Source organism: Dipodomys ordii, unplaced genomic scaffold (genome assembly GCF_000151885.1).
Source record: "Dipodomys ordii isolate 6190 unplaced genomic scaffold, Dord_2.0 Scaffold11, whole genome shotgun sequence".
Taxonomy (NCBI): domain Eukaryota; kingdom Metazoa; phylum Chordata; class Mammalia; order Rodentia; family Heteromyidae; genus Dipodomys; species Dipodomys ordii.
In genome coordinates this window covers 3900098-3924174 of record NW_012267227.1, presented here as the reverse complement: position 1 = coordinate 3924174, position 24077 = coordinate 3900098, and the positions used below count along the sequence as shown (strand labels likewise).

The window sequence follows — 24077 nt, the reverse complement described above, 5'->3', positions numbered from 1 at the left end:
TGGTTACACCAAAGACATAAGTACATTATGCTTTTTTCCACTCTGGATTTTACATGTTCCCAAAACGATGCAAATGGAAAAAAATGTGCTTTATAAAAGCCTCCTTTATTTAAAAAAAGGAATCTTGTCTCAGTCCTGTTGTTTTCTCAACTTGACCTAGAATCTCTCCTCCTCCGGGGTGCAGGCTCTAAAGTGCACCAGGACCTCCCCTTCTCCAAGCACCACCCACACCAGTGACCTCCCCCTGAACCGTTAGCACCCTGAAGGGTCCAGTGAACCCGGTCCAGGAATAAAGACCTGCTGTGCACCGCGGCCTGGGCGGTCCCAGATGCTGCAGATCGGCGCCTAACGGCCTGTGGGGGGGGGAAGATCCGCATCCTCGGTCGCCACGCCCACTTTACCCAGCCGGGTCGCGGGGATAGGCGCTTGCGCGTCTAGTGGCCCCGCCCCCAGAGCCCCGCCCAAGCCCCGCCCCATCCCTGCACTGCGGTGAACGTCTCCGATCCCCGCCCCCAGGAAAACCTCCCGACCACACGAGCTCCGTCCCCGGAGAGACCGAACGCCCGCTTCTAGCTCCGCCCCCCTGCCCCGAAGACCACGCCCCCGGGGCTCACCCGACTACCGCCCAGGCCGCACCCGACTCTGAGATGCACACTTCTAGGCCCCTCTCTGCCCGACTCTGCGACGGTAGCATTTAGAGGCCACGACTGAGTCCCACTTGCCGACAGAAGCACTTCGAGTCCTGGCTCTCCACCCCCTACCCTTCCCGCGCCCCGTCTCGCAGACCGAACAACCTCCCCGGTCTCCCCCCCACCCCCTGGCTACGCCCCTAGGCCCCTCCCAGAGCGAGGCCTGACTCCTCCCTCCGGCCGCGCCCTGTCTCCACTTCTAGGGCACGCCCCCTCAAGACCCCGCCCACTGCATTGCAAGGCCACGCCCCCACGCCCCGCCCCGAGCCGACGGCGCCCAGCTCGCGACGAGGCCTGCCTCCTCCACCTGCCCTCGCCCCGCCTACCCTCACGCTCCGCCCTCGCCTCAGACTGCGCCCCGGCGCTTGTTGCGTCGTCCCCCCCCTCAGGGTCCCCGGATGGGCTTCGGAGGTCCGCCATGACCGCGGCGGTGTTCTTTGGCTGCGCCTTCATTGCCTTCGGGCCTGCGCTCGCTCTCTACATCTTTACTATCGCCACCGACCCGTTGCGCGTCATCTTCCTCATCGCCGGGTGAGGCGGTTACGCAGGGGAAAACCTGGAAGTCCGGGGCTCGCTTCCCCTCCCCCCCCCCCCCTCCGTCCCTCCTCTCTTCCCTCCCCACCCCGCCCCCCCCCCGGGGCACCTGCGAGTTCGAGCTCCTTGGGGCTCCCGGGAGGCCGAGGAGGGCGGAGCGGAGACCCGGTCCCGCCGAGGCTCGTTAGCCCTCGTCTGCGGGGAGGGGGAGGCCCGGGGCGGGGAGACCCCGGCGGGGGCTCTGAACCCCTGGTGTTTGGCAGGTTTGTGGGCTTTGCAGCCCCTTCCGTGGGCTGCGAAGCCTCTGAAGAGTGATATGTGTGTGAGTACATCCATAGGTGTACCTCCTCCCACCCCCCCTTTTTTGTTCCTGTCAGTGGTGGGCTTTGAACTCTGGGCCTGGGCGCTGTCCCCGAGCTCTTTGTGCTCAAGGCTAGCACTCTGCCACTTTGAGCCACAGCTCCACTTCCGGTTTCCTGGGAGCGGGGGGATATTTGGAGATGAGTATCAAGGACTTTTCTGCCTGGGCTGGCTTTGAACTGCCCCTCCTCAGATCTCTCTGCCTTCCCGAGTAGTCAGGATTACAGGTGTGAGCCACCGGCGCGCCCAGCTACCCTTTGATTTTTGTGGAGGAAGAGGTAGTCTCCTATTTCCCTCAGTTCTCAATGAGGTCTGTAATTTCCCCACCGGGCGAAAGAGCCATCATGTAGAGTCTTGGGGCAGTAGTTTTCCTTCTCTGCCAGTGAGAATCACCTGGGAACCAGATGGTGCCAGCATCTGCCCATGGCCTACCTCAGATCCTCTGAACTACAATGGGGAGGGGGTGAGGTTCAGGCTCAGATTGTCTTCAAACCTTCCAGGTGGCTCAGGTGCTCCTCTGATGGGTGGAAACCTAAGAAAACACTGACATATCTGATCCTGCTTTGCAAACACTCAACTCTGATGGTGAATGTGGTCACTGTCTGAGCTTTCAGGCAAATGAGAGCATGCCCCTTCTACTTACACCCCAACAGGCTGGGTGGCTAGCTGTGATCCCGGTATTTTTGAGCTGCTTCACCTCCCACACCCCTGTAGAAAAGAACTATACCTGGCATGTGTCATTTGAAAAAGCAATATGAGATTTGGGCTAATGGTTTATAATACTATAACCATTAAAATCCATCCTGGATTGTTAAAAGAATTGAGCCCAGAAAGCTGTTTGGTTGTGGGGTAGGGCTAATGCAGAATGTGAATGAGGATGAATGAGGTTGCATGGATGAAAATAGACAAATGAAATCTGTGGAAATTGTTCAAAGAAGTGGAGCTAGGCTCCTGTGGCTCACACCTCCTAACTACTCAGGTGACCTGAGATATGAGGATCTCAGTTTGTAGCCAGCTATTAAGACTTAATCTCCAAGTAAGCACCAAAAAGCTGAAAGCCATAGAGCACTAAGTTTGAGCAGAAAAGGCTAAAGGATGGCACTCAGACCCTGAGTTCAAACCCCAGTACCAATGCAGAAAGTGGGGGGAGAGAGAAGGTGGAGGGCAGAGGAAAGGAGAGAGGGGAGAGAAGAGAGATAGAGGATGGGGGGGCATAACAGTAGGTGAAAAACTGATTAAGACACATGTATACATTCATAAAATATGAAACCTACTTGTTGCACAAACAAATAATATATGCTAATTAAAAAGAATTGGGATCTCTGGGCTAAGAAGGCGGCTCAGTGGTAGAGCGCTTGCCTTGCATGCATGAGGCCCTGGGTTTGATTCCTCAGCACCACATAAGCAAAAAGAAAAAAGCCGGAAATGGTGCTATGGCTCAAGTGGCAGAGTGCTAGCCTTGAGCTGAAGAGCTGAGGAACAGTGCCCAGGCCCAGAGTTCAGGCCCCACGACCGGACCCAAAAAAAAAAAAAATTGGGATCTAGATCAAAGTGTAGGGTTTTAACTTCTGAATTTTATAGCACACACTAATTTATTTTTTCTGGAAAAGACACAGCTTTGTGGATATCTGACCTTTATAACTTCTGGTAGGTTTTAATAGTCACAGATTGTATACTTCATTGTTTTGGCACCACAACAAGCAAAGCATCAGGAAAAGTAAGTTTCCAGCTAGATCCAGGTAGTCTGCCCGTGAACATCACCTGGTCACTGAAAGCAAGAAATTATTGGGCAGGCCTCACATTTCCCTTGGGCCACATGTATCATTGGTTAAGGACAACTGATCAAGAACACCACTATAAGGATTTTTTTTTCCTCTTATAGAAAAATCTAAGCTTGGCACTGTGGCTCAGGCCTATCTTCCTAGCTACCCAAGAGACTGAAATCTGAGGATCAGAGTTCGAAGCCCAGACAGAAAACTCCTCTAGCCTCACCTCCAATTAACTGTCAAAAAGCAAGAAGTGGAACTGTGGCTCAAGTGATAGAGTGTCAGACTTGTATGGAAAAGCCAAGGAGAGTATAAGGCCCTGAGTCGAAGTCCCAGTACTGACACGCATACACGTGCAAAATCTATTCTTTCTCAAGCAGAGTTTTGCTCTTTTGAGTCATTATTAGTACTACTGTTAGTTCACTTGTAACTTTTGTTTTTCTTTTAAGAGCTTTCTTCTGGTTGGTCTCTCTACTTCTTTCGTCCATTTTTTGGTTCATAGCAAGACTCACAAATGATAATGAAGATGGCCCAGTACAGAAATATCTGCTCATCTTTGGAGTGTTACTTTCTGTCATTGTCCAAGAAATTTTCCGGCTTGCATACTACAGACTTTTAAAGTAAGTTCAGTGCTTTATCTTACCTTTTTTTTTAAATCAATTAGATTTGAATTGTGATTTGATCACTTTAAAGATTAATAGCCTGTGGTATTTCAGGGTTTGTCCTTTTCGATATAATTCTAAACAAAGGCATTAGCATATTTCCAACTCCAAATTACTATTTTAACTTAAAGAAATTCTTTGCCAACTTCCTTTCAAAAATATTGGAGAATTTACTTTCTTGGGGTACTTGGGATTGAACTCAAGGCCTCCCAGTTGCTAGGCAGGTGCTCTACCACTTGAGCCATACATCCAGATCCTTTTTGCATTGGTTATTTTTTACATAGTCTCTCTTTATGAGCAGGGTGGCCTTGCTGAGATCTTCCTACTTACACTTCCCTGTGCCAGTGGGGATAACAGGTGCATGCCACTGTGCCAGCCATTTTGTTTCCCTATAGCTGGGATGACAGGGGCATGCCACCGTAAGCATTGATTGGTTGAGATGGATTGTCATTACCTGTTTGGCCTTGAACTTAGGTCTCTCAAATCTCTACCTTCCTAGCAGCTAAGATTACAGGCTGAGCCACTGGGACTGGATACAATTTTTTTTTTAATAGTACCAGGGCTTGAATTCAAGGCCTTGCACTCGCTCAACTTGCTTGCTGCTGTTCTACCACTTGAGCCACACCTCCAGTCTAGTTCTTTGCTGGTTATTTCAAAGTTACAGTCTTTTGGACTTTTCTGCCCAGACTAACTTTGAAACTTGTTCCTCTAGATCTCAGCCTCCTGAGAAGCTTGGATTATGAGCCATCAGTGCCAGTGTAGGTCTATGTTTTTAGTGAGGAAAATAAGCAAGTAGGAATTACAGCTAATTTTTCCTGCTAAGTTCAGAGAAGCCTCTTTAGCTGCCAAGGAAAGCATGTTTGGCCCTCTTTTTTAAAGGACTTTTAGAAATAGACAAACAGATATTAGTATAAACATGTATTAATAAGGGCCTTGCATTTGCAGAATATATCTTTAATAATAGCCTACAAAATATACTGCAAAAAAATGCCAGCAATTTTTTTTTAACAAATATTGAATACTTTATAGTTAAGACATGCTGGAGAGGCTAGATGCTGCTTGCTCACACCTGTAATCCTAACTACTCACACCTGTAATACTAGCTATTCAGGAGGCTGAGATCTGAGGATCTTGGTTCAAAGCCAGCTCAGGCAGGAAAGCCCCTGTGAGACTTTCATCTCCACTTAATCACAGAAAAACCAGAAGTGATGTTGTGGCTCAAGTGGTAGAATGCTAACCTTGAACAAAAAGGAGCTCAGGGATGATACTCAAGTCCAGAGTTCAAGTCCCAAGATCAGCAAAAACAGACAAGCTGGAGAATTATTGTACTTTGTTGATGATTTTGCACACGAATACACTGAAATAGCTTTTATTTAGGCAGTACTTGGGGTCTGAACTCATAGCCCTCTACTGCATTCAAATATAGTCTTTAGTTTCATCAATATTTTGTTTATCTCCACTGCCAAAGTTACCTTTTAAGGATTGCCTCAACTCAATCACTTTTTTTTTTTTTTTTTTGTCGGTCACGGAGTTTGAATTTAGGGCCTGAGTACTCTTCCTGAGCTTTTCTGCTCAAGGCTAGTGCTCTACCACTTTGAGCCACAGCTCTACTTCCATTTTCTGGTGGTTAATTAGAGATAAGGATCTCACAGGGACTTTCCTGCCAGGGCTGTATTTGAACTGGGATACTCAGATCTTAGCTTCCTAAGTAGCTAGGATTACAGGCCTGAGCTACCAGTGTCCAGCTTTAATCACATTTTTACTGATTAAAATGTAGAGTTTAGGCACTCTTGGATGTTGCCTAAAATAGATTTACTAGATTTTTTTGTTTCGATTGAAACTTTTGTAACTTCATTTTTAAAAATTCTAATAGGGGCTGGGAAGGTGGCTCAGTGGTAGAGCACTTGCCTTGCATGCCTGAGGCCCTGGGTTCAATTCCTCAGCACCACATAAGCAAAAAGAAAAAAGCAGGAAGTAGCGCTGTGACTCAAGTGGTAGAGTGCTAGGCTTGAGCTGAAGAGCTGAGGGACAGCGCCCAGGCCCAGAGTTCAGGCCCCACAACCGGACCCCCCCCCAAAAAAAAAAAACAAAAATAAAAATAAAAATTCTAATAAAGGCCAGTTTTAAAAAGGCATTAGTCTGTTCTTTTTAAATTTCCAAAATGATGTATTTAGTATGTATTCAGATTCCTTGATGCATTAAAAAAACAAGAACAAATGAAAAAGACTGATTCATCAGGAACTTTGCAAAGTTTTTTTTCAGTTATTTGGAATTATAATTATCTGTTTAATATAACTATACGTCTAGTATAATATATACATCTAATGTAGCTATACCATCTAATAATTTAAAGAATGACAGAGCTGAGATAGTTACATTTCTATGCAAAGTTGAAACTAAACCACCCTCTACATACTACATTTTATCCCCCTTTTATAATTATCTCATCTGAAGGTATACAAACATTATTTTACTATGTGACCATAAAAATAACAATTCTGCTGCCACTAATAAGGGATCAATAATTGTTTCTATGACATTAAGTAAAATTTTGTAAAAACTGTCACAATCTTAAAATCACAATTCAGAATCAGTGTCATCATGCCTAGAACAGATAAAGCAAGTCCAAGGACCTCACAGGCTTTGTTACACCAAACAAATGAAAAACAGATTGATTTTAGACTGTAGGTCTATGCAAATAAATAAATAACAAAAAAATCCCATACTTTTTTCCTGTGTGTATGCTTAATTTCTTACACAAATAACAAAAACACTCACTTCAAGAATAAACTCCTTAAAAAAAGTCCAAGAGTTGATAATCAACTCCTAAGTTTTATGCACATATTTAAGCAGGAACGTCTTGTTAGTGTGAGTATGTGAGTCTGTAAGTGTTCTGAGCTCTGCAAGGTTACGTATGTCCCATGTTGCTTTTGGTTTCCCATCTCTTCTTTGCTTCAAACCCCCACCCCAGCTGCTGCTGCTTTCTAGCAGCTTGTGAATTTTCAGCTTCCTTTTTGGCTTCTACAAACTTGTGGCAGGCAGTTGCTTTGGCAATTTCAAGACCTGACTTTTCAACTTTTTTCTTTTTCACAGGAGGTTCAAATCTATCATTGGCTCCAAAATACGGAGTAAGCTCCTTCCACTGGGCTTCATTTAAGGACTGTTCACTATGAGAGTCTTTTTCATTCTTCAACTTACCTTTCCTGGAGCGCTTTCTTTTTCTTCCTCTGAATCTTGAGGCTGAAGTTTTCTGCTCAGAATGTTTTTTATGCAATTCTTGAAATTTATTCCATATATTTTTGGGAATTCCAGAAGGGCACTCTTCATATGCTTTTGCCTGGACCTGGGGCTCAGTTGCTGGCCCATCTTCTGGGAAATCTGAGGCATCTGATTTCCTACTGGTCCCATCCTCTTTTAACTTCTTGTAAGTTAAATTTGGAGTTCTCAGGTATGGCTTCATCTTCAGGATTTGACGCTATCATTTTCATTCAGGCCAGGAGGCAGTAGCCCACTCCACATCCTTTCGGCCAGTAAACAGCTGCCCGGCAGCCATCTTAGGACCTCATCAACATCGTGCCTTTTCATTGGCTGCGTCATCCCAGCCAAATCCAAAGTTCTATATTTAAAAAATGGTCAAAATTTTTTTTCTTGCAAATACAATAATAACTGCAAACAAAGAATTTTCCACTTCAAAGCTGGGTATGGTGGTACTTACCTGTAATCCCAGCACTTAGGAGTAGAGGGAGGGGGGTGGCAAATTCCAGGTTAGCCTGCACTGCTACCTAGCAAGATCTTGTCTCAAAGAGCAATAAACAGGGCTGGGAAGGTGGCTCAGTGATAGAGTGATTGCCTTGCATGCCTGAGGCCCTGGGTTCGATTCCTCAGCACCACATAAGCAAAAAGAAAAAAGCCGGAAGTGGTGCTGTGGCTCAATAGAGTGCTAGCCTTGAGCTGAAGAGCTGAGGGACAGCACCCAGGCCCAGAGTTCAGGCCCCACGACCAGACCAAAAAAAAAATAATAACTGCAAACAAAGAATTTTCCACTTCATACTGAAAACACTGCCCCTTGCAGGGAGGGTCATATGTTCTGCTAGCAGGGAATACAGAAACTTTCTCACTTCCTAACTTGACACTGGGGACTGTCAAAGTGGGAACATTTCCTCCCATAAACGTCTATAAGGGAAAATAGAGAAATTTTCTGCTTGTTAGAATCCAATGAGTTCAGTAGATTAGTGGTGGCAGTACTTTGCTGTATCAGGTAGAGCAATTTACATGAAAGAGAGATCCTTCCCCCCTTGAGTCTTCTTGCTATGTTGAGACATTTGCTGATGTGATTACCATCATGTGACAAATTTATTTAGGAAAACTGAACAATTTAGTTGGCTGTTGCTTCCAGGAAAGAAGACAAAGTTGGCTTATGCTAGGTGTTGGTAACCCCCAACTGTAATCCTACCTACCTAGTCTGGAGGCATGGATCAAGTGATAGGGCATCAGCCATAAACAAGAAAGCTGGGTGTAAAAACTTGAGTTCAAAGCCAGGCACTGGTAGCTCATACCTGTAATCCTAGCCACTCAAGAGGCTGAGATCTGAGGATCACAGTTCAAAGCCAGCCTGGGCAGGAAAGTCTGTGAGACTCTTATCTCCAATAAACCACTCAGAAAACTGGAAGTGGTGCTGTGGTTCATGTGGTAGAGTGTTAGCCTTGAACTGAAGAGCTGAGGGGGCAGCACCCAAGCCCAGAGTTCAAGACCCACGACCCACCAAAAAAAAAAAAACAACTTGAGTTCAAGCTCCTTTCCCACACCAGCACAAAAAGAAAAAAGGAAAAAAAATTCAAGCTGATATTTTTTTCTCCTAGCCAATGTTTCTAAACAGAGATTACTGAAATAGCAAATTGTTTCTTTTGAGGCTAGACAAGCAAAGGACCCTTATCATTATGTATATTACTGTTTTGGTTGAATTCTTCACTGCCTTAATGCAATCAATGATGTACATTTATGTACTGAATAGACAGCTATAATGAATATTCATGCCTTGAAATTTAAATTAACACAATACCCAGAAAATTAGGATGTTCTGGATAATTGAATTGTTTTTAGAGTTAATCTAATTCCTTTTGGTTTCAGCACTTGGTGGCAAATTGTTCTGTTTTTTGTTCCTTTATTATTTTAATAAATGAACTTAATAGTAAATATAATTTAAATACTCTTTTTGTTGTTGGTGGTTGTGGGGCCTGAACTCTGGGCCTAGGTACTGTCCCTCAGCTCTTCAGCTCAAGGCTAGCACTCTACCACTTGAGCCACAGCACCACTTATGGCTTTTGTTGCTCATGTGGTGCTAAGGAATTGAACCCAGGGCCTCATACATGCAAGGCAAGCACTCTACCACTGAGCCACCTTCCCAGCCTTTTAACTACTCTTTGTGTATAGATCTTACACTGTTAAAGTTTCTAGTCAAAAAGGATTTTTTGTGTGTGTGTGAAAATACCGAACAGAGGGGTTACAATTACATGAGTAAGGTAATGAGTCTTACCAAGCATTGTTGCCTCCTCCTTTGTTTACCCTTCCCATCCTTTCCCATCTCCCCCCCCCCAGAAGGATTAGTGCCAGGTGTTTGTTGGTGGCTCACACCTGTAATCCTGGCTACTCAGGAGGCTGAGATATGAGGATCTTAGTTCACAGTCAGCCCAGGCAGAAACGTCTATGAGACTCTTATCTCCAATTAACCACCAGAAAAAGGGAAGTGGAGCTGTGGCTCAAAGTGGGAGAGCACTAGCCTTGAATAGAAAAGCTCAGGGACAGTGCCGAGACCCTGAGTTCAAGCCCCATAACCAGCAAATAAAACAAAAGAGGGATTAGTAACAAGTACTGGTCACTGATGGCTCACATTTGTAATCCTAGTTACCTAGGAGGTTGGATCTGAGGGTCATTGTTTAAAGGTAGCCTGGGCAGAGAAGTCTGTGAGACTCTTATCTCCAATTAACCACCAATAAGATGGAAGTGGAGGTGTTACTGAAGTGTTAGTGTGCCATCCTTAAGTGGAAAAAGATAAATGAAATACCCAGGCCCTGAATTGAAGCCCCAGTAGTCACACACACACACACACACACAGAGCCATAGCAACAAAACAGTGACAGTAGAGGACTTGTTGGGCACAACATCCTGATACATCTGCAGCGGGAGAGGGATCATGGTCAGTTTGTGAATCTATGCTTCATAACAGAAGCATAGATAGCATCATTCTGAAGATCATTGTCACCCAAGTATTCATTTAGCTCCTAATCTGCTGGTAACATTCTGTTCTACAAAAATGCCATCTCTCAAGGTCTAGTTGGGGATATGAAACAAATATAGATAATGTTTAAAAATCCAAAGACCTATGGTTATCATGTGAGAGTTTAGGTCAGTATTAAAACATTTAAGAGTAAGGAAAGATTAGTGTTTTACAACCATTGGTAGAGGCTGTTTGAAGAAATTGCCTGAGGATTAGGGTGTCAGTCCAGGGTACAGCATGTGCTTAGCATATGCAAGACTCTGGGGTCAATCCCCAGCACTCCCACAAAAAATCATACGAAGAACAACTTTGGTTCTGTGGAGAAGGGAGCATAAATATAACCCTAGTAGAAAATACAAGGAAGTACCAACTTAAATGAAGATGTATTCTGGGAAGAGAAAGAAAATTCAGAAGAGCTATATTTCTCCCAGGATATTGGGATCTGAAATGGATCTCAGAAACAAGTCTGAATATTGCTATTTTACCTATTCAACTAAATCCTAGTGACTTGTTTGCATATATATACATATATGTATTATTTTTCCTTCTTTATGAACACCAGATAAAAGGCAGACATTTAATTGGAAATATCTTATTGATTTCAGTTCATTGAAAATGGGCTGGGTTTTGTTTAAGTGGATTCTAGAGTTAGTGATAACCTAATCACAAGCCTCCAATAAGTATATAGTTTCTACTGCTTTTTCTTAAAAATACATAATACATGTGTGTGTGCTTGTGGTTTTGTTTTAGAAAAGCCAATGAGGGTTTGAAGATCATAAACCCAGAAGAGACAGCACCCTCTATGCGATTGCTGGCCTATGGTAAGTAGGAACTGGGAAGGTAACTCAGTGGTAGAGTGCTTGGCCTTGCATGCATGAGGCCCTGGGTTCGATTCCTCAGCACATAAGCAGAAAAAGTCAGAAGTGGCGCTGTGGCTCAATTGGTAGAGCGCTAGCCTTAAGCTGAAGAGCTGAGGGACAGCGCCCAGGCCCAGAGTTCAGACCCCACTACTGGCAAAAAAAAAAATCAGAAACCATTTTTATCTTTGTGGATTTCTATTTCTCTTTTATGAACATACATCAGTTGTACAAAATTGTTGCCCTGTGATATCTCCAACTATCTTTGTAGGTTTCAAGCAACATTTCATCCCACCTCAGCCTATTGGTATACATTATTTCCACAGATTTCCTGTTCCTTATGTAAATGAAAGTGATTGCTAGTAACCCTTACATGTTTTCCCATTAAATTCTAACCTTTTTTTTTTTTTGGTCAGTTGTGGGCTTGAACTCAAGGCCTGGATACTGTTCCTGAGCCTCTTTGTGCTCATAGCTAGTGCTCTACCACTTGAGCCACAGCACCACTTCCAGTTTTTGAGTGGTTAATTGGAGATAAGAGTCTTATCCGGGGACTTTTCTCCCTGGGCAGGCTTTGAACCCTGACCCTCAGATCTCAGCATCAGCCTCCTGAGTAGCTAGGATTACAGGTATGAGTCCCAAATGTTAAATAATAACAATTTCAAAGTGAATGTGATTCACTTTTCTGTGGATATTTACCGAAACTTTGTAACGAGAAAGACTCTGCATATGAATGCAGTTAATACTCCTGTGATCAGATCTAGGTCCCTAAGTTGAGTCACCTCAATGTGGTCCAGGGATCACACCTTACAGTATTACCCTCCATCTCTGTTCTGGTTCTAAACCATCGAACTTAACTTTGTAGACTCTTTTCAGAAACCAGAATCAGAGGTTCCATAATCCTCTGCCTCCTGTATTGCTTCTGACTGTGCCTTTCTAGATCTTTATCTTCTCTATTTCATTTCTCTGCTACATGAACCTTTTTTCTTTCCCTTTCTCTCTTTCATTCATCACTTAACCAAACATGAGCCTTTCTGGAGTGAGCTGTCCAATATATCAGCAACAGCATATGTATTGGGGTATAGCTTAAGTGGTAGAGTGCCTGCCTAGCAAAACACAAGGCCCCGAGTTCAAACCCCAGGACCACCAAAATAAACTGACCAGTATGTTATTTTTCCCTTCAACGAGATAGTATTCCCTAGTCCTTGGACATTTAATTTAAAGACAAATTTAAAAAAGAGCAGAAGGAGGGACACTTTATTTGAAGAGAAGCCATAGCAGGGTCTTAACTGATTTTTTTTCTTTCCTCTTTAGTTTCTGGCTTGGGCTTTGGAATCATGAGTGGAGTATTTTCCTTTGTGAACACTCTGTCTGACTCCTTGGGGCCAGGCACAGTGGGCATCCACGGAGATTCACCTCAGTTCTTCCTTAACTCAGGTATGTGTCCAACAGTATGCATACCTCAGGCTTCTGTCCCAAAGGTCTGTTGGAATTCTCTGGCTTAGGACTGCAGGTGGATTGAGACTTACTATATACCTTTCAAAGATAAAATACTCTCAGGCACTACAAACTGAAGGACCTAAGAAATTAAGAATTGTGGTTAGAGTGTTTAGGATTTTTTAGTAATATTTAGCTTCCATAAAATTTATTACTATTTGGCTATCCTAATAATGTTACTGTACACTTAAAATATTAGAAGTTAGTTTTAGTAGGTTATGTGCTCTTTTCTGATTTTATACTTATCTTTAATTGATATTTCTTATTAATTAATATCAGTGGTTTTTGGAGCTAGGCAATAGATTTAATGTCAAAATTGAGAGGAAATAATAATAGTTGTTCTTTGGGTTGGTTTTTTTGTTTTGTGTTAGTGTTGTTTTGTTTTGATGGTCCTGGGGTTTAAACTTGGGGCCTCACAGTGGCTAGGCAGGCACTGTACTACTTATTTTTGCTTTATGCTGGGCTAGCCTGGACTATTATCCTCCTATTTATGCTTGCCATCTTGCTGGGATGATAGGCCCCTCCATCACACTCAACCATTGAATGTGAGGTGGAGTTCTATGAATTTTAGGTTTTTTGTTTGGGATATTTTGGTTGTTTTGTTGTTGTTGTTGTTGTTTGTTGGATTTTTGGCCCAGTCTGGCCTCAGACCACTATCTCCCTATTTAGTATTAGGTGTGAACTATTGTGCCTGGCTGAATTGCTCTTTTTGTCTAAAGGTTCAGCTAACAGGTCCACAAACTCATCTCATATCACCAGCTAAAAATTGTCATCACAATGCAGTGACAACAGATTTGAGTTAGTACTATATATGTAATTTACAAAGGATTCCTTTAAAGTCCTCAAGTAGACTGTAAATAATAGAGGGTGAAAATACATTGTAGTTGTACTACACAGCTGTTATAACACTGAAATAAGTTGACCCCACAACCCAACTTTTAATTAAGTCATTATTCACATGTAGGCTAAAGCTCTGAAAGGAACTTGCCTCTAGTGGAAGGAAAGGAAAAGCTTAAGAAAGTAATAAAAAGGTATAAAAAGGTGGGAACAATTTAAAAACCATTGTCAATGTAGTTCAGAGACATTCCTCATATTGTAGCAATCCCTAAACCCAGCACACTGTCCCTATTCTCAGTGGGCCCTCTGTCCCCCAGACTGTGGTCAGTTGAGGTCTTGCAGCTCCTATCCAGACTGATGACACTGACCCCAGCTTTATCCCGGAATCCATCCTGCAGGCAGCTACCTGCAGGCTGAAGAGTTTTTGAGTTTCAAGATCTATAGGGCCAAGTGGTGGACCTTTAACTCGTTACAAGTTAGAGGTCAGGGAACAGTGAACAGGTCATAGTTATTTCATGCACATTCCTTTCCTAGAAAGGTTCTAGAAAGATCTTTTATCTTTATAATAATGTTTACTTAATCCTACTGAAGGGTTTGACATTGAGACTTAAGTTTTTTTAAACAGCAGACTGATTTTTTTTTAATTAAAATCATGTTAACAGCTAAAAAAACCCTTACATTCTAATCAAGAGAATAAGTTTAAGCTAGACTCTGGTGGCTCACGCCTGTAATCCTAGCTACTCAGGAGGCTGAGATCTAAGGATCATGGTTCAAAGCCAGCCCCAGCAGAAAAGTCCATGAGACTCTTATCTCCAACAAACCACCAGAAAACAGGATGTGATGCTGTGGCTCAAGGGTAGAGTGCTAGCCTTGAGCTGAAGAGCTGAGGACAGTGCCTAGGCCCAGAGTTCAAGCCCCACGACTGATTTTTTTTTTTAAAGGAATAAGTTTAATTTCTGAACTGGAGCTATAGTATATTCTTAGCACTTGGCTTTGGTAACTACTGCCTGCCTTCTTAGAAAGAACTGTACAAGTAAGAGTTATTCCAGCAATTAAGTCAGACCTTAAAACCATAAAGTTTTAGTGTAACACATAAGTCTAGATTTTATTTTTAAATTCAAGTCAGTTTCCTTCAGTTTGATGATTGGAACCTGATAAACCAAACATTTTCTTTTTAAATAAAAGCAATTTGCAGATACACTTTAACATTTCAGATAATCTAGGGATACAAGCCCAGATTAACTTAGTGGCAAACTTTTAAATGATTATACTGAGTGTAAGATTTTTAAAAGAAATGTAATATTAATAGTTAAATTCTTTTGGAGTCATAAATGAATGGGGTGTTTACTTCCTACATTTTCTGTATTTTCTTTCAGTGGTTACATTGCTGCAACTGTTCTACCAGTTTCTTCCACTAAGTGGTGCTAATTCTCTTCAGTGAAGTAGGCTGTTTTCAGAAAGCTAGTTTAAAATGATTCTTTTAGGATAAAGATTTGCTAGCACTGTGGGAAATACATATTATACATATGTGATTTCCATTAATTTAAGTAAAAATACTGTATTTAATAGATAATCTTTTTTTAATTATTAAGTTTTTTTTAATTGTGAAAATCCGTACAGAGGGGTTACAATTATATGAGCAAGGTAATGAGTACATTTCTTATCAAGCATTGTTGCCTCTTCCTTTGTTTCGCCTTACCATCCCTGCCCTCCCATCTCGCCGCTCCCCCATCCCGCCCTCAAAGTTGTAAAGTTCATTTTTCGATATAACGACTTGTACATCTCATTGTTGCAATGGGTCCACCTGTATCCCTATTAAAACGATTTGTTTTTTCCCTTCCCCTCCACAAATTATACCAATATCAAATACAGTAAAAACGGGTTATAGCGTGGGGGAGGGACATACAAAGCAACAAAAAAGCATCTTATATATATGTTAGAAACAATCGCAAGAAAAAAACCATTTGAATATCCTTAGATAGATATCTTTTGTGTGGGAGGGGGAATACTGGAGCTTGAACTCAGGGCCTGGGTGCTGTCTATCCCTTAGCTTTTTCCCTCAAGGCTGGTGCTCTCCCACTTGAGCCACAGTTCTACTTCTGGCTTTTTGCTAGTTATAGATAAGAGTGTCTTCAGTTTGTCTTCCGGCTGGCTTTGAACCTTGATCCTCAGATCTCAGCCTTTCTATTTAAGGATACAAATATGAGCCACCAGCACCCATCATTGATATCTTAATGTCTATAGTAAGGTGAGGATGGCAGGCTGTGAATAGGCATCTGTAGAATGAAATAAATATTGTAAGTTTATGTAAGTTTCTTGTTACAAAATCATTCTTTGTAGTATCAACTTTTTTTTTTTTTTTGTTCGGTTTTTGGGGTCTGAACTCTGGGCCTGAGCACTGTCCCTCAGCCCTTCAGCTCAAGGCTAGTGCTCTACCACTTGAGCCACAGCGCCACTTCCGGCTTTTTTGTTTTTGCTTATGTGGTGCTGAGGAATTGAACCCAGGGCCTCAGGCATGCAAGGCAAGCGCTCTACCACTGAGCCAACTTCCCAGCCCCTGTAGTATCAACTTTGAATTATACATTTAAGAAATTAATTATAGGGCTGGGAATGTGGTTTAGTGGTAGAGTGCTTGCCCAGCATGCATGAAGCCCTGGGTTCAATTCCTCAGTACTACATAAACAGAAAAAACTGGAAGCAGTGCTGTGGTTCAAGTGGTAGAGTGCTAGCCTTGAGCACAGAAAGGCTCAGGGACAGTGCCCAGGCCTTGAGTTAAGCATCAGGGCTGTCAAAAAGAAAAAGAAAAGAAAAGAAAAAAATTAATTTTATTTAAGCATACCCTGTATACATACGTGTGTGTGTGTGTGTGTGTGTGTGTGTGTGTGTGTGTTGCAGGGCACTGTTGGAGTCACTCGTGTCTCCCTTCTCACAGAAATGAGGGGCTCATCCCAGCTATCTACCTCTCAGCTAAGGCAGCCTTCATTCCTTTGTCTTTGTTGTTCTGTTTCTTCCATGTGTGTGAATGGTTCTTACTGTATTCTTCATCCATTGCAACAGTACATTTAGTGTTTAGTGTTTTTCTTCACTGAATTTCACATGGATTTTTTTTAATAGCCACAGTAAGCAGGGGGCTACTCTGAAAAGATGATTAGCAATGAACCAAAGTCATACTTTTAAAAAATCATCCAGGGTGGTAACTTCATTCAGCCCATGGGAATATGATTTTTGCCCTTCAAGTCCTGCATGAATGATTTGAAAGGGCAAAAACATAGTCTGTCTCACGCTTTCCTCACCAGTGTCAGTGTGACCTGTGGCTGTCAGATACGCAGAGAATCTTGGCACACAATGATCTGCTCTACCCCCTTCCCTGATGGTGCAGCCTCTGCACCACTTCATTCTTCTGCCTCTTCATGGCTCTGCTAAGGAGGGTCAGAGTGTCGACATCAGCCCACTGCATTGCTCAACTTCTAGGGAGATTGCTCACATTTTATTGGTATACTCAGATTTTCAACACTATTCCAGGAACAAGGTTTTGCCAAATTCCCCAGAACCAGACTTTTCTTATATGCATAACGTAAGTGTTTAGAAATCTTGGCAATTCTTTTGATGAATTAGTCAACCTTAAGGTTTCCCTGAAGGGGTAGGTCTATTAGGTTTTATTGCTTCTCTATGATTTTAAAGTTGTCACCGAAGACTTAGAGATGGAAATGTTTTTTGAGGCTGAAGTCTGATTCAGGTGGTAAGCTGCATTTCCATCTCTAGTTGGGCCTCTCTCCTTCCATTCAGTAGAGGCAGTTCAGAGTACTGCTGACTTGCCTGGAACAATCCCTGATTGTTTTTCTCATAACTCACACCCAGTCCAACTGCTGATCTCTTCTCCAGCTTTCATTTCAGTCTTCAGGCCTCAGGAGTTAGTAGGTTTGAGTGCCAATTTGGAGCAAATATATTTAAAGAAAATCCGGCTGGGCATGGTGGCTCATGCCTGTAATTCTAGCTACTCAGTTAGCTGAAATCTGAGGATCTCAGCTCAAAGGCAGCCTAGGCAGGAAAGCCTGAGAGACTTATCTCCAATTAACTACCAGAAAACCAGAAGTGTGGTACTGTGGCTTAAAATGGTAGAACACTAGCCTTGAGCAAAAGAGCTCAGGGTCAGCTCCCAGTCCCTGAGTTCAAGCCCGTGACTGGAAAAAAAAAAATCTTATGGTACTAATACTGTACTAGGGCACACTTTCATTAGAAAATCAGTGAAGCATTTTTGAACAGTAGTAGAACACTTCCTGCTACTGAGCATACATCTTCCATTAAGACCTGTGAGCACTGCCTTGGGCCCCATGTTCCCAGGGCACTTTCAGCCACTGAGATCTGGCATGTCTGTGTAGAGCAGAGTTCTCAACACAGCCCTGCTGACAATGAGGGGATTTCCCAGGTAGCTAAACTCCAAGACATGGTTTTAGCAGCCTACTTGGATAGTCTCAGTATTCATGGTGATGCATAGAGTTAATAAGATGCCAAGCAGGTTAGCATGTTGCTTTCTCTTGACGCTTGATTGATGTTTAGGTTTTAGAATATCCTTTGAGTATGAATACTTCATGATTTAAAAAAAAAAGATAGTGTTGTCTTGTGCCAGTTTCTGCCTTCCTTGATGTATAGAAACTTTAAATCCCCTACTTAATGCCTTGACACCTTCAGTGGCCACGAAAATAATCACTGGGATGATCGGTCTTTGCCTGGAAGTTTTCATAACTATTCTTCTGCTTCTACTTTAGTTAAAGTATTTACTGTTGCTTACTAAAATTATGACACTAATACACAAGGATATAACAGCTTGCTTTCTCTAATCACAATAGATATGTCCTTTTAATATTATCTTATATATGCATATATTGCTTCATGTAGATAAAACAGTAGGTTATTTTTTTACAATGTGTTTTCATTCAGTGTTATATTCTGGCATTTATTTGGTGAGTTATGTGTAGTATTTATATTGGAAATCAGCATTTATGTTAGAAATCATATATGGCAATCATTGTGTAGATACGCTGTGGTTTATGCATTCTGGTTATGATGGACATTTTTTGTACAAACTGCTGAAATAAATATTCTTGGCTGTACATTGTAACTCAAGTATATAATCCCAGCTACTTGGGAAATGGAGAACAGACACATGGATAGTAGTCTGAGGCAGCCCAGCCTGTCAGGCACAATGGTGCATACATACCATAGATAGGAGGATTGAGGTCGAAGGCTAGTGCTGGGCAAAAACACAAGACCCTATCTGAAAAATAACTAAAGCAGAAAGTGGCAGGGAGAGTGGCTTAAGTCATAGAGTGCCTGTGAAGCAAGTCCAAGGCTCTGAATTCAAACCCCAGTACTAGCAGTATACATATACTAGCATGTATGCATACATATGCGTACATGTGATACATTTGTATATATCACCTTGGACACAATTATACGAATGTCTCCAGAGCAGGACTGCTAAAGCCTGACCAAGCATCAGAACCACCCTGTTGTTTCTCGGTCGGTGTGGGGTACATCCTAACAATTTGCATTTCTAACCAGTTTCCAAATGCTGGAGACTTACTGGTTGAGACCTGTCGAGGGCATCAGTCTAGCTTGGAATTGCTTGAGTAAAATTAAGATGCAAAATTTTCACTTTTATTAGTAATGGTTGTTTCCCCTCAAGCTTTGTGAAAGAGTTCCCAGATATGAATTTTTCTATGTGACGAGTGCTTATGATTTCTTTATTATGTGACAAGAAAGGGAAATCTCTGTTCCTTCTTTTTCATGTCAAAACTTGTAGAATATATGGAATTTTCCTGAAGAATTTGAATGTTCCCCAGCACCCTGCCAGGATGTGCTCGTACAGCACACATCACACAGAAGCAGTATTCCACAGAGACTTGTCAGTGCTAGTCTTATTGCTTAAGAAGAATCTCTGATAATCTTTTCCCACCCCCAAAAAAAATTCTGAAGAGAAATTCCACTTTAATGAGGAGACTTGTTTCAACAGAAAAATCCTCCTTTTCATTGAGAAAAATCTCTTAAGTAGGATGGAATGCTAGTTGGGAAAAGCTGTTAGATTTCACAATAATCTTATTGCATTCCATGGGAAATGCTTGAAAGCTAGATCCAGTAGACTTTTTATTGAGCAGATTCCCATCTGAGAGGAAAAGTTGCCCCAGAGGCTGACCCTCTCTCAGAAGTGCTACTTTCCAAGTTATCCATGGAACATGTATCAAAGCCTCTGTTGCTGTGGGAAGGGTCAGACTCTACCATTGCAGTGGGGGGGGGCAGAGAGAGGGGGGAGACGGCCGGCAGGGAACACAAAGAGTCCACGCCTAGTGACTGGGCATGCAGAGGGCTTTGATGTCTGTTGTAGGATATGGGCATTAATCATTGTTGTCCTTTCAGCTTTCATGACGCTGGTCATCATATTGCTGCATGTGTTCTGGGGCATTGTGTTTTTTGATGGATGTGAGAAAAAGAAGTGGTACATCCTTCTAATAGTCCTCCTGACCCATCTATTGGTCTCTGCCCAGGTGAGTGCTGTCTCTGTGTTCCCACACTCTGGAGCTCAGAAAATTAGGGACAGATAGAAAAGCCAGGCAAATGAATGAATGAATCACCTGAGTATCACTGTAAAAGAAGACAACCAATACTAATTTTTGGTAGGTCTCATTGGAGTCTTCTTCATGGTTTTCCTGACAGCGTGGCATATGCTTCTGTTAGGAAGCACTTAGTAGTTCCCATTTTACTACAAAGTGGAATGCTTTCTATCCTAACATGAGAATTAGAATTTAATTTGGATTTTTACTTTTACCCTGACTATCTGTATAGATAGAACTTTTTCTATACAAATTTAGATTCAAAGCATGGTATTAGGAAGTTCAAATGGGGTTGATAGCTACATAGTTATATCTTAAAGGATGGAGTTTCTGTCAGCTGAGATGGTGAACTTGAAAAGAGAGGTCAGGAGTTCTGTTTGGGAGTCCAGTTACCTTACATGTGCCAAGTGGAGATGTCAGGTAAGCAGCTGGCTGATCATCAGGTTGGGAGACGATCTGGTTTAGAAAAGACAATTACAAGGACTAAGTATATAAAGAAGATGCTCAAGGACTGAGCCCCAAGATACTTCATGACTGAGGTTAGGGAAGAGAAGAGAAGGAGCCAGCAGAGAAGACTGACAGGGAGTCCCAGTGAGATAGGAGGAAATCTGGGGAAACCTGAGAACCAGATTCAAGAAGCCAAGTGCCCCAGGTGAGCTATCACCTCCACAGAAGCTTTTGGAAGAAAGTCTGCAACTCTTTGACATTAACTACTTATCAGTCTTGCTTCTACAAAGCCAACGCTGGCTGCCCTCCACAGCTGATCTGGTGTGGCCCCTCAGCATGCATACATTTAGGCAGTGATTTGTTTCCCTTCTGACCTAAGTCATTTTGAAATATTGTTCATTCTTTGAAAAGCCTGCTTGGAAAAGTTGTATATTCCAAACTGAGCACAGTCATTGGGTTTTATTCATTGCTCTCTTCTAGTTCTCACCCTTGGCTGGCCTTGTTTTATTTAATAGTTTTCCCATCTCTTTCTCTTCATTTAGAAGGGTGACCATGAAAGGATCAGATTTTGTCACTCATGGTATCCTTAGACTTTGGCACAGTGCTGACCAATGGATATTGATTGACTATTGAATGGGTTGACACTAACAATTTAAAAAAGATCCAAGGAAGTGTGAAAGGTTATTTTCCAAAATGTTAACAATAATTCTCTTCTCAGTAGCAGACTTCATAGAGTGGCTAATAGTTTTATTAAAATGATACCCATGCAAAAAGCACACAAATCAAAAGTGTACATCTTTGTGAGTTTTCAGTGAACACACCTGTGTAACTATTGCCTAGATAAAAACCAAAACATCACAGTCCCCAGGAATGTCCTGTGCCTTCAGTCCCTGTCCCCACCATGAGCACCCAGGACCCTGGTTTTCATGGAGGCTCTGCCTGCCTGTGGGTATTGATGTAAATGGGATGGTATGGTATTTGTTCTTTTATTCAACATCATGTTTGTGAGATTTAGCTCCATCCAGCAATAGATGTCTTGTTCATTTTTTTGCTGCACTGCCTTCTGTGTGCATTTCATAATCCTATTCTGCGGCTGTTGCAGTTCTCAGTTACCATGAGGATCACAGATGTGAACAGTTTGTTGATGATCATGTGTATGCATTTCTTTTGTCTACATACGTGTGAGTGAATTTATCCATGTGTCAGTTTTTTCATGGTGGCTGTGGACAGGATTCACACCATTAACACAGGAGCCAGCACTTGGCTGGAAATGCTCTGGTAGCATATTAGACTTTGATTTTAATTCCTGTGATGAATAACAGGGCTAAACATATCTTCATATATTTATAGGCCAATTGGACGATTATGTAGTGAAGCTCTTTTTCAAATATTTTGCCTGCTTATTGAGTTGTTTATCTTTTTTAAGAGTTCTTCATATTTTCTATTAATAAAAAACTTGTCAGGTGAAACTCTTTGACAGGTAAATTCTGTGGCATGGTTTGTCTTTACATTCTTTTAATGTTGACTTTGGGTGAACAAAGTATTATGGTGCTGGTTTGTTTTGCAGTGCTAGAGATTGAACTTAGGGCTTTGGGTATGCTAGGCAAGTGCTCTTCCACTACACTCTACCCAGGCCCAGATTTTCACTTTAATGTATTTGTTATTTCCCTTTTTGCAGTATTAAATAAAGCTCAATATAGCTGAATTTGTTTTTAAGGTTATTCTCATTTTTTTGTGTTCCAATTTTCTATGGCAATCATGTATTACTTTTGAAATTGTTTAAAAGAGATTAGTGTCTTTAAAAAAGTAAGGAAATGCACAAAAGAACGTAGCACTCCACAATATAAAATAAAATTGAATGGGCTTGAGTATATAGCATTATTCTAAAACTGATTCCAGGAAATTCTTGGTGCCTGCCATGATCTCAGATGCCTCTTGAATAAAGCAGTTTCCAGAACCCGTTTCCTGAACCAGTTTGGTTCTATTTAGTGGCTAAATTCCAGGGTTAACCTGTGAGTCTAGCAAAGGGCACAACCACAGAAGAGTCTGTCACTAGGCTACTTGCACATGGCCTTTGGGGGTCCTTAACACATGACAGGCATCCTGTGTGTGCTGCAACAGCCTGCTGTGGAAAGCATGTTCCTCTTTTGCTGTCCTACAAGTTGAATAAGCTGTGCTGATTCACTTTTTCTTTGCAGACTTTCCTAAGTCCTCACTATGGGATAAATCTGGTGTTGGCGTATATTATCTTGGCACTCATGGGCATCTGGGCATTTTTTGTTGCTGGAGGCAGCTGTCGAAGCCTGAAACTCTGCCTGCTTTGCCAAGATAAGGACTTCCTTCTTTACAACCAACGCTCCAGATAACCTCCGACAGTCAGCACCTCCCGAACAGCAGGCTGCATCTTTAGACGAAGCATACTGTGCCTTTTTCTAAGAAAAAAAAAATCCCTTTTTCTCATGGAATTTAGAAAAAAGCCAGATGATCGTGGTTGGAGTTCCATTCGTGTGGCTTTCAAGAGCTGGTCTCTGCAGTGGACGCAGCTGTGGTCTGCAGTCTGGTTGCACTGGAGAGTCACCAAGGAAACAAAAAATGCTGAATTTAGTTGATCTGGGCATTTGGTTGTTTTTGAAAGCTTCCAGGTGATTCAGATGCGTGGCAAGGTAGCCATTGATGTACAAATGGGAAGTTCTGAGAACACCCAAAGTGAACAAGAGTCTGATGTGTAACTATTGCCTATTCCAAGTTCTGCTAAGCAAGTAAATTTGTGAATGCCAAAACCTGATTAGCCTTTGTCTTTTTATGTTCCATAGTCATAAAAGGCTGAAATCCTCAACTCTGTGTGTGCTTTCCACGTCCTCTCCCTGGTAGCATCTTAGAAAGTAGGCCAGACTTCTAAATGCACTAAGTTACACTACTCTGCTGTGATTATTTAACCATAATTAGTGATTAAGGAAGCTGTATTTTTCTGAAGTACTTCCATTCTAGGTTTCCCATTTTAAGGTATCACATCATCATCATTGTGGTCATTATATCATCCTCCTCTTCCTCCTCCTCCTCATCACTGTTATTTTATTGTAAGTTCAGTTTCTTTAATATTGATAGGGCCAGGAACCAGTAGCTCATGCTTGTAATCTTACCTGCTCAGAAGGCTGAGATCTGAAGATTGCACTTCAAAGCCAGCCCAGACAGGAAAGTCCATGAGACATTTAATTCCGTTTAACCACCAAAAAGCTGGAAGCTGTGGCTCAAGTGATGGAGCACCAATCTGAAAAACTAAGGGACTCAGGCTTTGAGTTCAAACTCCAGTATATACATACCCCACCACCACATACACACACACAAAGATTGACTTCCTTCTGACTTCCTTAGGAATATAGAAATAATTGTCTTCTCCTCAATTTAAAGCTGCAAAGATTACAGTGTGAGAACCAGGCCTCAGGCTGATTGACTTGCCACTCATTCAGGTATCTCTGAGCCGCTGGAGTAGGTGCTGAAGGATGTTTTAGATGGGTTTCACTGGACCTGGTAGAAGGGTAATCAATAGCA

General features: G+C 42.3%; 1 protein-coding gene across 1 annotated transcript; it reads left to right on the top strand.

The window, feature by feature from the left end:
* Positions 1-1014: 1014 nt before the first annotated feature.
* Aph1b (APH1B gamma secretase subunit) lies at positions 1015-23313 on the top strand. Its single transcript, XM_013010245.1, has 6 exons — positions 1015-1220; positions 3799-3969; positions 11036-11106; positions 12454-12576; positions 19888-20015; positions 22727-23313. The coding sequence occupies exons 1-6, from the start codon at positions 1108-1110 to the stop codon at positions 22892-22894; spliced, it is 774 nt and encodes a 257-aa protein (XP_012865699.1). The 5' UTR covers positions 1015-1107; the 3' UTR covers positions 22895-23313.
* Positions 23314-24077: the final 764 nt, after the last annotated feature.

Excerpts from the sequence above, each read along its gene's own strand:
- Aph1b (XM_013010245.1), top strand. The coding sequence starts at position 1,108 with ATGACCGCGGCGGTGTTCTTTGGCTGCGCCTTCATTGCCTTCGGGCCT. Across the intron at positions 1,221-3,798 it reads GTCATCTTCCTCATCGCCGG|AGCTTTCTTCTGGTTGGTCT; the intron begins GTGAGGCGGTTA and ends TTTTCTTTTAAG. Across the intron at positions 3,970-11,035 it reads GCATACTACAGACTTTTAAA|AAAAGCCAATGAGGGTTTGA; the intron begins GTAAGTTCAGTG and ends GTTTTGTTTTAG.